General features: G+C 41.3%; 2 protein-coding genes, 1 long non-coding RNA gene and 1 pseudogene across 3 annotated transcripts in view; all 4 read right to left on the reverse strand.

Moving 5' to 3' along the window:
* Nucleotides 1–159: 159 nt before the first annotated feature.
* Nucleotides 160–2,356, reverse strand: LOC104809317 (short-chain dehydrogenase TIC 32, chloroplastic). Its single transcript, XM_010535262.2, has 8 exons — nt 2,102–2,356; nt 1,918–1,978; nt 1,608–1,839; nt 1,436–1,515; nt 1,185–1,341; nt 954–1,035; nt 774–861; nt 160–678 (listed from the first exon to the last, which is right to left on the reverse strand). Exons 1-8 carry the CDS (start codon nt 2,159–2,161, stop codon nt 398–400), a joined length of 1,041 nt encoding a protein of 346 aa, XP_010533564.1. The 5' UTR covers nt 2,162–2,356; the 3' UTR covers nt 160–397.
* Nucleotides 2,357–4,594: 2,238 nt separating this feature from the next.
* Nucleotides 4,595–6,635, reverse strand: LOC104809318. The gene is made up of 4 exons (XR_002023998.1): nt 5,912–6,635; nt 5,476–5,576; nt 5,052–5,318; nt 4,595–4,825 (listed from the first exon to the last, which is right to left on the reverse strand). It is a non-coding gene; the product is annotated as an uncharacterized LOC104809318 (long non-coding RNA).
* A 676-nt stretch (nt 6,636–7,311) lies between these two features.
* On the reverse strand, nt 7,312–10,782 carry LOC104809319 (annotated as a pseudogene).
* A 1,105-nt stretch (nt 10,783–11,887) lies between these two features.
* Nucleotides 11,888–13,268, reverse strand: part of LOC104809320 (protein NLP6) — a 4,462-nt gene continuing 3,081 nt past the window's right edge. Inside the window, exons 7-8 of the mRNA XM_010535264.2 lie at nt 12,602–13,268; nt 11,888–12,232 (exon numbers count right to left, since the gene is read on the reverse strand). The exon at nt 12,602–13,268 is cut by the window's right edge and continues 22 nt beyond it. Coding sequence (XP_010533566.1) covers nt 12,621–13,268 — 648 coding nt within the window. The 3' untranslated portion in view covers nt 11,888–12,232; nt 12,602–12,620. The remainder of the gene's footprint in view (nt 12,233–12,601) is intronic.

The following is a 13,268-nucleotide window of genomic DNA, read 5'->3' on the forward strand; positions in this document are numbered from 1 at the left end:
AGCGCGGGGGGGGGGGGGGGCTAGGCAATTTGTGTGCTTAATAGAGAGTCCAACCCAATGGTATGGTACGGTCGCGTTGGTCGAAATCGAAAATTCGAGCTCTAAGATCAACGACGAGCATTACAAGATTGAAAATTATTTTACAGAGGACATTGGATCTTGGACAAAGCCGGATTGTGTTAGACCGATATTATCAATCGCACATAACCCATATTACATATACACACACACACATACAAGAGAGAGATCCAAAACGCCTACAAGACTTGCAAAAAGCCTACACCTATTACATTTACGTAACGACGACTTAAAATCTATATACCTATATATATATATATATATATAAACATATATGCATATGGGTTGAGTCACGCTCTATAATCTATATATGTATGTGTTACAGAAAAGAATCGGGTGATGATTGATTAGAGATGTTGATGATGAAGAGGGAGCCGAAGTTGCGTTGAAAATGAGGGGAAGACATGAGATCGGAAGCAGCCCACAATTTATGAGCTTCGGTTTTGTCGGAAGCGAGTTTGGAAGGAAAAGCTTCATTGCAGTCAGCAAAGTATCTGCCAGACACATTCCTCAGCCCTGGACTCGTTGCAACGTAACATGTCGTAGCAGCGGCCTGAGGAATAGTCTTCAATAGCTTGGAGGTTAGGAAGAACACGAGATCTGGGCGTTATGATATAAGCTGCTTCAGTTAAGTGCTAAGACGTCATGTAATATGAGACATGGAGGAATATGCATGATTGCGGGGGTGATGAAACCTGTGAAGAGGCCTTCCCGATCTCTAGTGAGGCGGGTTCTAACGATTCCGGGATGAACGCAGTTGGCTGTCACATTAGCATCCATTTTCTGCAACATTTCTTCTTTTGATGAGGAAGGATGGATGGATGCATGATTACAAGTAATTAGAAAGAAAAAAACAATGGAAAGGGTTTACTTACAAGGAGAATGCGGGAGAGGTGGAGGGTGTGCAAGACGTTGGCCACCTTTGAGAGAGCGTAGGCACGAGTCGCGTCATATTGACTACAACCATATATCATCATCATCATCATCATTCCAAAAATCAAGCCGTCTTTTTCGCTTACAACCAGTTGCATTTTCATTAAAAACATTACATATAATGAAGAGGAAATGAATTACCACATATACATACATAAATAGGAATTACGTACCGCTTGTTGCGTGAGATTTGGGAGACATATCGGAGCAAATGGCCGGAGAACCAGCTGTGGATAACCGAGGAGACGTTGACGATACGCCCTTGGACGCCGGTCAGTCTCGCAGTCTCCATCATCTTCTTTAGCAACAGCTTCGTAAGTAGAAAATGGCCTGCGCCGTATATATGGGGGATTAATTTACCATATGAATATGAAGTTATTTAAGCGATTAAACTACATATATATATACAGGTGCAGAGACTTACCCAGATGATTAGTGGCGAACGTCATCTCGATGCCGTCCTCGGTGACGGAGTGCTTCTCTGCGTACTTCCCCGCATTGTTTCTGTTATATATATTCCCAAAAAGAAAAAAAGTTACTTTGGTTTATTGGCAAAAGAAAGAAAGAGGGGATGTGAGAGGGGGAGAGTAGCGGACATTAGGATATTGAGAGGGAGATGGAGAGCTTCAAACTGGGAGACGAATCGGCGGACGGAGGAGAGAGAGCTGAGATCCATGTGCATCACCACTATCTCTGAACCTGGACACTCCGACTGGATCCGAGCCTTCGTCTCCTCCGCCGCTTTGACGTTCCGAGCAGGAATCACCACCCTCGCCCCTCTCTTCGCCATCACTCTCGCCGTCTCCTCCCCTATCCCCGACGTCGCTCCTACGCCGGTACAAAACCTCGATCGCAAAACTCCTTCTTCACGGTTTCAATAAGAAAACAGAGAGAGGGGCGACTCACCTGTGATGACGGCGGTGAGCAGTCTGAGATCGGCGCCGTGGGTGACGTCATCGGCGGGGGGGTTCTGAGATTAGAGAGATTTCAGAAACCAAAGGGACGGAAGGAGAGCTATTAATGGATTTTCATTTTACTCCGTAAATAAATATATTTACGTTTACGTGATTGATTGAAAATTAAATGGAATGCTCATGCCGACGCCGCTGGGGCCGGAGGAGCCGATCAGGTGCTTCACCGTCTCGAACATATGTGGCTTTTATTATTATTATATTATGATGATGATTAGAATGTTGGAGCTGGGGAGAGCAGTTACAGTTTATATGTATGGAGAGTGTTGGGTGTTAAGTGGGTGGGGGAGTGTTCGGATTTATAGTGCCGCTTGGTGGCGGAACCACGGATGGGGAGATGCGGGGAGAGGAGACAACATATTCCGTGTGTCTCTGTCTATGGTTTAGGATTTAATTGTTTTATTATCTTTTCCTAATTTTAATTATAGGGCATCTTAGTATAAAAATTAAGAAGCAAAGCTTGATTACTTAACCTCATAATTCATGTTAGGTATAGTTGGACACGTGTCATCTCACGCAGCCCGTTTGTGCTTGTGCATTGGAATATGCATGCATGTGGGGGTATATGCTCATCTTGGGGAGGTCACCTTCATATACTCCTCACTCGTATTCACCTATTGTTTTATTAATCATGATTTCCCTATTTGTCTTATCGATTGGAACATGCATGAGTGTTTTGATCCTAGACCTAATTAATTCAAATGTTTAACAATTTAAAATATACTTTTTCTACAAATATATTATAGTATTTTTTTTTGTTATTTGAGTTTAAATGACATGCTCAGTCTCTTGCAAACATAGTTGCACTTAGACTGAAACCTATCAGAACGGCGAAGAGAATAAACTTTGATATATGTATTATATATGGTTTGATTCTATATAAACCAACAAATACCAATTGTTACAAGTATCTTGTTTTTGTTATAAATAGCTTGGGATATTAGAAGGGAAAACATATATATAGTGGATAAATATTAACCAAGGGAGCATATATAGCTAAAAAGCTATACAAAAGATTTGTGCGTGTGTATATATATAATATCTATGCATGCGTACAAATACAAATATAACTAAGCTAACACAACAAAATAAAAAAGAATGAAGGGTAAAGGGAATCATGGGGGTAGCTTTCAGAACTATCATATAATTAAGGGTTTAGTTAGCCTACTCTATTTGACTAATCAAAATTATAGGGGAAGATGACTCATTAGGCAAATTTCATTTGTATTTGGTGATTCATATCCACACACACACATAATATATATATATAATGCATGCAACCGTATTTTTGTTAGTGAAGAAGCACTGCATGGATAGTGCCATGTTTCTCAATGATATGATGGCAAACTTTCTACGGTATTATCCCAAGAATCTTATATGGTCCCCTTCTCCTTTTTGGCCTTTTATTGCCTATTCGAGCCCCACTTGTGCATTGGACCATTTAGATCTCACAAACAATCCCCTAGTTGCAGTCATGAAGATTTGGTTTATCTTCTTATAGATATTAAATCATATTTTATGCGTGTAGTAGTACGGTATCTTCACGTACGCTACAGAGAAATACAATTTCGTATCTCCAATTAATTCTCTTTAACCAATGAGGAGCTGCCATCTGCCGTATTGTTATTATCTAATCATTCTAATGTGATTCGATACGATTGAAAGTTCATAATTAGATAATTAATCCCATGAAAAATACAAGTGATAGAGCCAGCTGATTGGTAACTGCAATCTTGGAGGGAATAAACATATAAGGAATGGACCGAAATCCCACTACCCTCTCCACTAACCATTCCTCTTTAACTTTTATATATATGATTTTGTTGATAAGTGGGTTGGTCCCAAGAACACACATATGCATACATATTTATGCAAATCATGGATCTGAGACTTATGTTTTCGTAACTTTAAACGTTGGTTAGTACTTGGGGGTGCTATTGCTATGTGTACATCTTATGGAACAGAAGATATTGCATTACAGGTGGATCAAGATTTGTGGGCGACATGACTAGCAAGAGATGCTGACTTATATAAAACTTAATTTTAATGCAATCTGGAGAATAATTGAATGTCCTCCTCCGCCTTTGGATAGGGGTGTAAAATGGGTTCTGGCCCGCGGGTTGGCTCGCGAGCCAGCCCATATTCTTCTGAGGTGGGCTGAGAATAATTGAGTCCAGAAAAAAACGGGTCAAACGAGCTGCCCATCACGAGGCTGGCTCGCGGGCCAATTTTTTTTTTTCCAATTTTTTTTTATATATTTTAATATATTTTTATATACAAATTATATTTTTATTACATATTTAATTTATTTTATTTAAAATTTTAAATATTTTTATTATATTCTAAAATTTTCTTGGATCGGAACGAGCCGGGCCGGGCCGGGCCGAGCCGACCCGTTTTACACCCCTACCTTTGGAGCTGTTGTCTTCTTCTATTTCCCCATGCATTACGAAAAAAAAAAGATCGTGTTTACAGGAACTGGTTATTTGCCAATCCATCTCAGCTTATAAATATTGGGCACTCATTCTAATTGATGAAAATATTTTTCTGAAATGCTTAAGAAAAAATAAAGGAAGAGGGGCGTATATTGACTTTTCATTGAGAATCTCAAGGAGGAGAAATCGGAATTTATAATGAACTGATGGTATCATGCATAGGAAATTAACTTTTGTACCATGTTCGAGGGAATTAATATTGAACATGCCGATGTGGAATGTAGTATCAGTAAATAAATTATTGAATCATTAAAAGAGACGTCACTCGTGACATGCACATACCAAATCCCCATTGGGCATCCATACGATCCAAAGGAGAATGTTATTTCTCTTCCAACATCCACAAGCCTGCCAAGCGATGGCTTCATTAGATGATAATTTAAACACACACACAAAAACAAACAGGGGGGGGGGGGGGGGGAGACACGGGGGGGGGGGGGGAAGGAAGGGACTAAAACGGCTTCTAGAAGAGCTTACATAGCAAGGGAAAGCCCCTTGTTTTTGACTTCACCCAGAGACATTTATTACACAGAGAAACATTCGATATCCCTAAACAGATGTTAGAAAAGGGTACCTGGGGATTTGTCCTTTTCTGGGCATTGAAGAAGCAGTAACCGATGTCTCCTGTCAGAAGAAGAAGACAGTTACTCTGGACTGGAACTCTCTTGGAATTACTGATCCTCTCATATGACCAATACAAAACAAACCCTAAAGCAGCACAACACCATGTTTGACTGAGACAAAAACCCCAAGGTTGTAACCGAAACTCCTTTGCTTTTTTCCTGTTTCACATTCATCCTTACCACTCTCACTTCAAATCTCAAAACAAAGCCCCCGCACCCTATAAAAAAAACAGGATACTAATTTCTGCATCAACTTCTCAAGTGAAGTGAAAGTGAAAGTTCATGGATTCAAACAAGGGTTGGTTGCAAAAGCAGCAGGTGAAGAACAAGTGTCCACAGCCTAGGGTTCTGAAGGAGAAGAGAGCGAGGCTGTACATTATCCGACGCTGTCTCATCATTCTTCTCTGCTGGAGAGAGCATCGCGATTGAGACCCACCCACCACCACTACTTTGGTCAGTTTTCTTCCTCCCCTACCCTGAAAGAACATGAGATAATGTCATCACCCAACCAAAAAAAAAATTTATGTATTGTATGGGGTAAAAGGATTATTGCAGATTCTAATGAAAACATACTCCTTGTAGCATAAGACAGACAATAGAAGAACAATATTCTACTTAATCCAGTGTTGTCTTTCATCGCATTTTCTGCGTCGGAGGAGAGAGAGCTTTGTAATCGAGAATCATAAGCAATATCTTATGAAATGTGAGCTATTATATCCTACCCCTTCTACTTGAGAATCTACAACAGATGCTAGATAACAAATTATCCAAGGAAAGTAGACAACTCAACACCGATAAATGAAACACTAACCCCTTTAGATTGCCATGAACTGTGCTTTCAATTCTGTTGCCCGATGAATCTCGTTTGCCAGGCATACGCTTGGACTCCCTCCACTCTTCCAATCTCTCTGTAAGTCTCATCAGAAAATTGACCTACTTTTGAATGGTCCTGCAAAGATCTTACACTACCACGTTTCTTCTTTCCGCTTTACATCAGTTTCAAAACCCTGAAACTGCGGGGATATCAACTTAGAAACTACATTAATGGTTGTAAACTAGAATTTTCTGATATCATCAGCTTGAATTTAAAACCCAGAAATCTGGAATAACAGATATGCCTAAGCTGATACAATCACCCTTATACGAACAGGAGAGCTGTGAAGAAATAATCAATCACATACCAATAGCATTGAGATGAACAAGATATGACGCTAAAACAAAATGAGACTGCAAATCGGAAATCGAGAGGCTGAAGAGCACATCTCAATTCTCATACCATACAGTAAATAAACCGCACACGATTTCTCGGTTTCATGTCATCAAAAACCTCAAATGCGGGATCGAAACCCGAATGAATCGCAGACGACGAGACATAAATATTTCCCCGGCAAACAATTATCGTTCTCTGGTTACATATAAAAGAATCGCTGAGAGATATACAATGAGATCAAATAAACCCTAGCCAATAGCATCACGAATCGAGCATGAATATAGAAAAATTCGGAGGAGTCAAACGATGTCGTGAGAGGGATGAGGAGCGGCGGAGAGGGCGAGAGGGCGATCATTGGAGAGGGCGTCGTCGTCGTCGTCGGGATCGGTGGTGGAGAGGTTGACGCAGGAGCAGCGCTCGAGGGAGGAGAAGAAGGCGGAGACGACGGTGGTGGAAACCCAAGTGGCCATCTGGTCCAGCTTCTCCCTGGACATGATGCTCAAGCTGTTGTTGCCGTTATCCATTGATGATGCCGGAACAAAGAATTCTCGGGAGGGGGAGATGATGAAATGTCTGAGATTAGAGAGATTTCAGAAACCAAAGGGACGGAAGGAGAGCTATTAATGGATTTTCATTTTACTCCGTAAATAAATATATTTACGTTTACGTGATTGATTGAAAATTAAATGGAATGCTCATCCATCTTACCGCAAACGGTGCCGTTTCGGTTCAAAAAAAGCTGAACCATATGTTGTGGAAATCATATGAATGAAGACATTAAACTATTTCGTATAATAACATGTGGCGTCATGTGCCCATTGCCCCATTAGCTCGTCTACGCTTCCTGCAAATATATATATATATATATATATATATATATCATTACATTGGTAATGTAATGTCTCCTCAAACTGAGGAACCTCTCTGTTCCTTTAATGTCTCTCCGGAAATTAGATTTGTTTCCGTTGACAAAGTGAAGCTTCCCTCTCCTACACGCACCATACATACACATGTCATATTATTGTGAAATTCCTTCCACCTCATCCACGTACAGTTCATTGTATTTTTTTTCCCTTTAACCTTCCCTTCCTAAAATTCAAAAAACATGAAATATAAAAAGATCAAATGAAGAAGAAAAAAAAAAGTTTTCTCCTGTGTATCCTCAAACCTTACACCTACCTAATACGACCTCTATCCCCTTGCGGTCATCAATCAATCAACAAAAATAACACACCAGAAAGAGTAGTCGGATGAATTAAAACTAAAGCTCTTCGTGAGTGTCATCATCGTCGGTGGATGACTCTCCACCAGGCGCCCCGCCGGACCTCTGGTAGACCGCAGCGATAATCGGGTTACAGACCGACTCCACCTCCTTCAGTTTCTCCTCGTAGTCTTCTTTCTCGGCGCTCTGGTTGTCATCTAACCACTCCAACGCCTCCTTCACTGCCGCCTCTATCTTCTCCTTCTCTTCTGCTTCCAGCTTCTCCGCCAACTTGTCTTTGTCGTTCACTTGGCTCTTCATGTTGTACACGTACGTCTCCAGGCTGTTCCTTGCGTCTATCCTCTCCTTCACCTTCTTGTCCTCTTCCGCAAACTCCTCCGCCTCCTTCACCATTCTCTCTATCTCTTCTTGGCTCAGTCTTCCCTTGTCGTTCGTTATTGTTATCTTCTCTGACTTTCGGGTCCCTTTGTCCTCCGCTACCACGTTCAATATCCCGTTGGCATCCACCTCAAATGTCACCTCTATTTGTGGTGTTCCTCTGTTTTCCCCCACAAAAAACAAACCCGATATACGTATAAGAGTTCCTAAGATTATTTATTGAGTGATAATTCACAACGTGCATTGATGGGCACTACAAGAATACGAACCTTGGGGCAGGGGGAATTCCAGAGAGGTCGAACTTCCCAAGAAGCCTACAGTCCTTGGTCATACTCCTTTCGCCTTCAAACACCTGGATGGAGACAGTTGTCTGCTGGTCTTGGTATGTGGTAAAGACTTGGGATTTCTTGGTCGGGATGACTGTGTTCCTCGGGATCAGCTTCGTCATCACTCCACCCACCGTCTCGATACCCAATGTCAGTGGAGCCACGTCAAGAAGAAGGATATCTGCTTATATACAATTATACACGCCACAAATATCTGTTAACTATAACCTTTTTTCACAAAAGCCAAGGATGGGATACGTGATGTAAATTGGAAAGGAGCGCAAACACAATACCTTTGGTCTCATCACCGCCCTCTCCGCTCAATATGCCACCTTGGACAGCAGCACCATAAGCAACAGCCTCGTCCGGGTTCACACCCTTGTTTGGCTCTTTCCCCTCAAAGTAGTCCTTCAGAAGCTGCTGGGAATCCTCGTACTTCCTCCCACAAGCACAATCTCATCAATCTGGCTCTTCTGTAGACCAGCATCCTCCATCGCCTTCTTCACCGGTCCCATCGTCTTCCTGAACAGGTCGTTGTTCAGCTCTTCAAACCGAGCTCTGGTCAGGGGCTCTGAGAAATCAGTTCCGTCAAAGAGGGACTCGATCTCAACCCTGACTTGGTGCTGGCTACTCAGAGCTCTCTTGGCTCTCTCACATTCCCTCCTGAGCTTACCCAGAGCCCTGTTGTCCTTGCTGATGTCCTTTCCATGCTTCTTCTTTATCAACTTGATGAAGTACTCCATTATCCTCTGGTCAAAGTCCTCACCTGCTCACACAAACACAACCGCATCTGTAAAACATCCAAACCCCTTTTGGATTCTTATATCATTGATCATGACGTTGTTGCCAAATTTGATGTACCTCCCAAGTGAGTGTCACCGTTTGTGGAGAGAACCTCAAACACACCGTTGTCAATGGTCAAGACACTGACATCAAAGGTACCACCACCAAGGTCGAAGACAAGGATGTTCTTCTCCCCACCTTTCTTGTCCAGACCATAGGCAATGGCAGCAGCTGTAGGTTCGTTGATGACCCTAGCAACATTAAGCCCTGCAATAACACCAGCATCCTTGGTGGCCTGCCTCTGGGCATCATTGAAGTAAGCTGCATAGAGGAAAGACAGAAAGCTTGACTTAGTTATACAAATACCTCGAGAAACAAAGATGCATCAGAGAATACGAAACGTAGGTAGGTATTTCATCTCACCAGGAACAGTGACAACAGCATCCTTGATTTTCTTTCCAAGGTATGCTTCAGCTGTCTCCTTCATCTTGGTCAGGATCATGGCACTGATCTCTTCTGGACTGAAGATCTTGGTCTCACCATCCTTGATCTTCACTTGAATGTACGGCTTCCCGTCCTTGTTAACAATCTTGTAAGGAACAAGCTTCATGTCTTTCTGGACCTCTTTGTCATTGAATCTGCCAGAGGAAGGTGCTATTAGCAACATTTCGAGGAAAAAGTAAGCATATGAAGACAAACAAAAATGACAAGTATATTACTTTCTTCCAATCAATCTCTTGACATCGAAGATGGTTCTCTCGGGATTTACAGCCGCCTGATTCTTCGCAGCCTCACCAATCAGCCTCTCGGAGTCGGTGAAAGCCACCCATGAGGGAGTAATACGGTTACCTTGGTCATTGGCTATAATTTCCACATGACCATTCTTGTAAACACCAACACAAGAGTAGGTGGTACCAAGATCAATCCCTATAACTGTTCCCAACTTTGTGGCCTCTTCTGTCGCAATGGATGCATACAGACATCCTGAAGCATAAAATCCACATAATCAATAACCAAATCAAAAGCAAACTTTAAACTTCCATATCCTGATTAATGTGACCCACATGACTCGGCATAGACAAAAGCAACCAAGCATCGTCATTACACGCAAAGAGAAAGTGTCTGATGTCGTGGTTAATCAGGTAGACATTACTCATATTAGAGGATACTAAAACTACATCAACCATTGCTTAAACACGGAACTAGTTCCAAATGTCGCACAAATACCATTAACATTGTCAGATCACCACATCGACATGAAAAAGACAACAACAGTGATTCTCATTTCCTTCCACAATAACAGCAAGACATACAGATTAATCGTGGTCAATACTCAAACAGATTGATTGGAAGTAGCAGCACACATAAAACTAGCCAATGCAATAAGAAGCTCAACGCTACATGACATCAAACCTCATATTCGCACAGCATTGTACACAAACATCATTAAATTCAGAACAACGAAACGTTTTATCAGATTTAAGCAGTACAATCAAACTTGGAAGCAGCAGGAACAAAAAACCTAGCTGTCTGAACGACAGATCAAGCAGAGCCGAGATTAAGATGACTTCCACCGAACAAAAAAGAAACGCAGCGCGGGAAAAAGTCATCCAAACCCACTGAGAAACACATTCAGATGCAGTTGAAATATAATGGATTTCGGGACCATTTACCGAAGAAGAGGATCGCCAACACAACCGCACCGCGTGCTCCGAACGAACGAGCCATGGCAAGTCCAACAGTTGGAAGCGAGTCTTTTTTTTTTTTTTTTTTTAACAACGCCCTGATTGGGGGGGGGGTCGAGGCTTATAAAGGTCTGGCGTCCGACTTCAACGGCAGGAGCATGTCATTTGCGATGACGTGGACCAATCATATTTCGTGGATCTACAACCCCGGCCAATTGCATTTCATCTTGTGTTGGGGGAGATCCTGGCCGTTCATTTATCCCTACTTGACGTGTCGCTATGCTATTATATGAAGCTGATATATGTGAACAACGCTGTGCCGTCTATAATTATCAAACTATAAATGCGCGTCGTTTATATTGTGATGCAATACAAGGAAGGCCATGAGAATACGAAAAGGCTTTGAGTTAAAAAGCCCATTGTTTTGGTTTGTCTTCTTTCTTAACGATGACAAAATATCTCGTGGCCCATTAGCCTGAGATGAGAATATTCATCATGATCTTCCACCCTTTTGTACGTATTTAATTTCCTACAATCCGCTAAAATCAAAACAGCTTTTTTTTTTCATTCCAATGAAAAGAGATTGAAGAGAATAGGGAAAATGTTGACATAAATAATCCTTTCTGAAATCAGTTGACGCAAAATAATATCCTTGGTAAAGGGGAGATCATGTTGTCACTTCAATTAAATATTTTTTTTATAATCCAAAAGTTTATGGAATCCAAATGAATATCCTTACTAAATGCATACTTGAACCTATATTGAAAAGTAGTTTAAAGGAAGTGACATGATACATATTCAATGTTTTTTTTTCGTGAAAGAGTTTAAAGGAAGTGTTGTCATTCGAAATCTGTCAACTAATTTATAAGAACGTAATAAATTTTAATATTGAAAGAGGTATATGTCCCTTTTTTTATAATCTGAAAATTCACTAAATTTTGAACTCAACTATAATCTTCCAAATAATTGGGAAGTCTATGTAAATGTACTTCTCCAAATAGAAATTCCAATTTGGGTTAAGTTTTGTCTCATCCCTTATCATTTGATTCACATGATCTTAAGTAAGATGTGTATGTTATCGGACACTACATAGAGAAGAAGATGAAAAGAAGAATGAGACTTTATTTTGTCCATATCTAATTGTGTACATATATATAACAGTGAACAAGAAGAACAGAAAAAGGAAACAAGACTACAAAATAATGGAAATAAAATAAAGTCACAGCAGTACATATTATATGCATCGTGAATTGGAGAATTTGTGATACATGTGGTTCTCTTTCCTAAACGGTCAAGGAACTTTAGTGATCTGTGGACCATTACGTAATGGGTCTCTCAAAATCTTGGTTATGAACCGTGCAACGTTTGTGAGAGAGCATGTACGTGTGCAGGATCACGTAACATGCATGGAACATGCAACGTACATGTTATCAAGTTATGGTTGCATGCTTCGATCGGCAGTCATTCTCCATCTTCCTCCTTCACATATACAATCTCTGAACTTGGCGACATAATCGTGTCCACTCGTCTGAAATGGAAAGTTGAATATGTAAAACTGAGAAATAGACAAGCAAATTGAAATTTAAATTGGACATGTTTTACTTTAAAGGGAAAATGTTGAGGGAAAAAAAACAGATATATCACAAACGTGGGAAAGATAAAAGCCAATTTGACATTGACAAAACCCACCATTCGATCCATCCAAATATCTGACACATCAACGATAAATTGATGCCGAAGAAGAAATCTTCCTTTACATCTTTAACCCAACAGAAAAAAAAGGAACACAAACTTCTCATGCTTCTCCCTTCTATAAGAAACTCACAACGGCAATTAGATGTGAAAAAAACAAAAAAAAAGAAGGTTTAATAGAGTGAGAGAGATTCTAAAATCTAACCTGTGGGTATGTATGAACATCACAAGAGGTGCTCGGAGCTTTCACACGAGCTGCCAAAGTGAGGAGTGACATCGTGGACCGAGAGCCTGACGGTGCTGGTCGATGTCTCAAGGCACTCCCTCATGTCCCCATCGCACGACACGGACACCCATTCCTTGTCGTCGTCTAGGTACTTTACCTCGAACGTCCCCACTTCTAGTTTCAGCCTCTTTCCCACTTCCTCTTTCACTTCCATTATCCCACTATTCGTCCCGATCTTGAACCTTATTATATCTTCCCTGTATGCTGCCTTTATGCTCACTTGCTTATTTCGTGGTGGGTTTGTTGTCCAGATATTACTTGCCTCTTTTGAACTACTCGTGTCTTCCAATGGTGTTTGTCTGAACGTGGATGAACCTGCGCTGTCTTCAGCATCCCGAGTTTCGATTTTCACATCTTGCACATAGCTTCCAGGCAACCTGCAGCCTTGCCAGCCATTTTTCGGCTGTTGGCTTTCGGTTGGAGAGACATGCTGCCGAGTGTTGGTGTTCAGATGCGGGGACCAAGAGACAGACCCGACGACAACGGGGAGTGGGCGTGGAGAGAGAGATGTTAGATCGATTGCTCCCTCAGCGCCTTGAACCGAGTCAATAACATGTTTTAATCTGGTGAGAGAGCGTCGACAGTT

Source organism: Tarenaya hassleriana, unplaced genomic scaffold (genome assembly GCF_000463585.1).
Source record: "Tarenaya hassleriana unplaced genomic scaffold, ASM46358v1 Cleome16, whole genome shotgun sequence".
In the NCBI taxonomy this organism is placed as follows: domain Eukaryota; kingdom Viridiplantae; phylum Streptophyta; class Magnoliopsida; order Brassicales; family Cleomaceae; genus Tarenaya; species Tarenaya hassleriana.

Coding starts and splice junctions, on each gene's coding strand:
- LOC104809317 (XM_010535262.2), bottom strand. CDS start 2,161: ATGTTCGAGACGGTGAAGCACCTGATCGGCTCCTCCGGCCCCAGCGGC. Junction 1,342..1,435: donor GTTCGCCACTAATCATCTGG/GTAAGTCTCTGC, acceptor TATACGGCGCAG/GCCATTTTCTACTTACGAAG. Junction 862..953: donor ACCTCTCCCGCATTCTCCTT/GTAAGTAAACCC, acceptor GAAATGTTGCAG/AAAATGGATGCTAATGTGAC.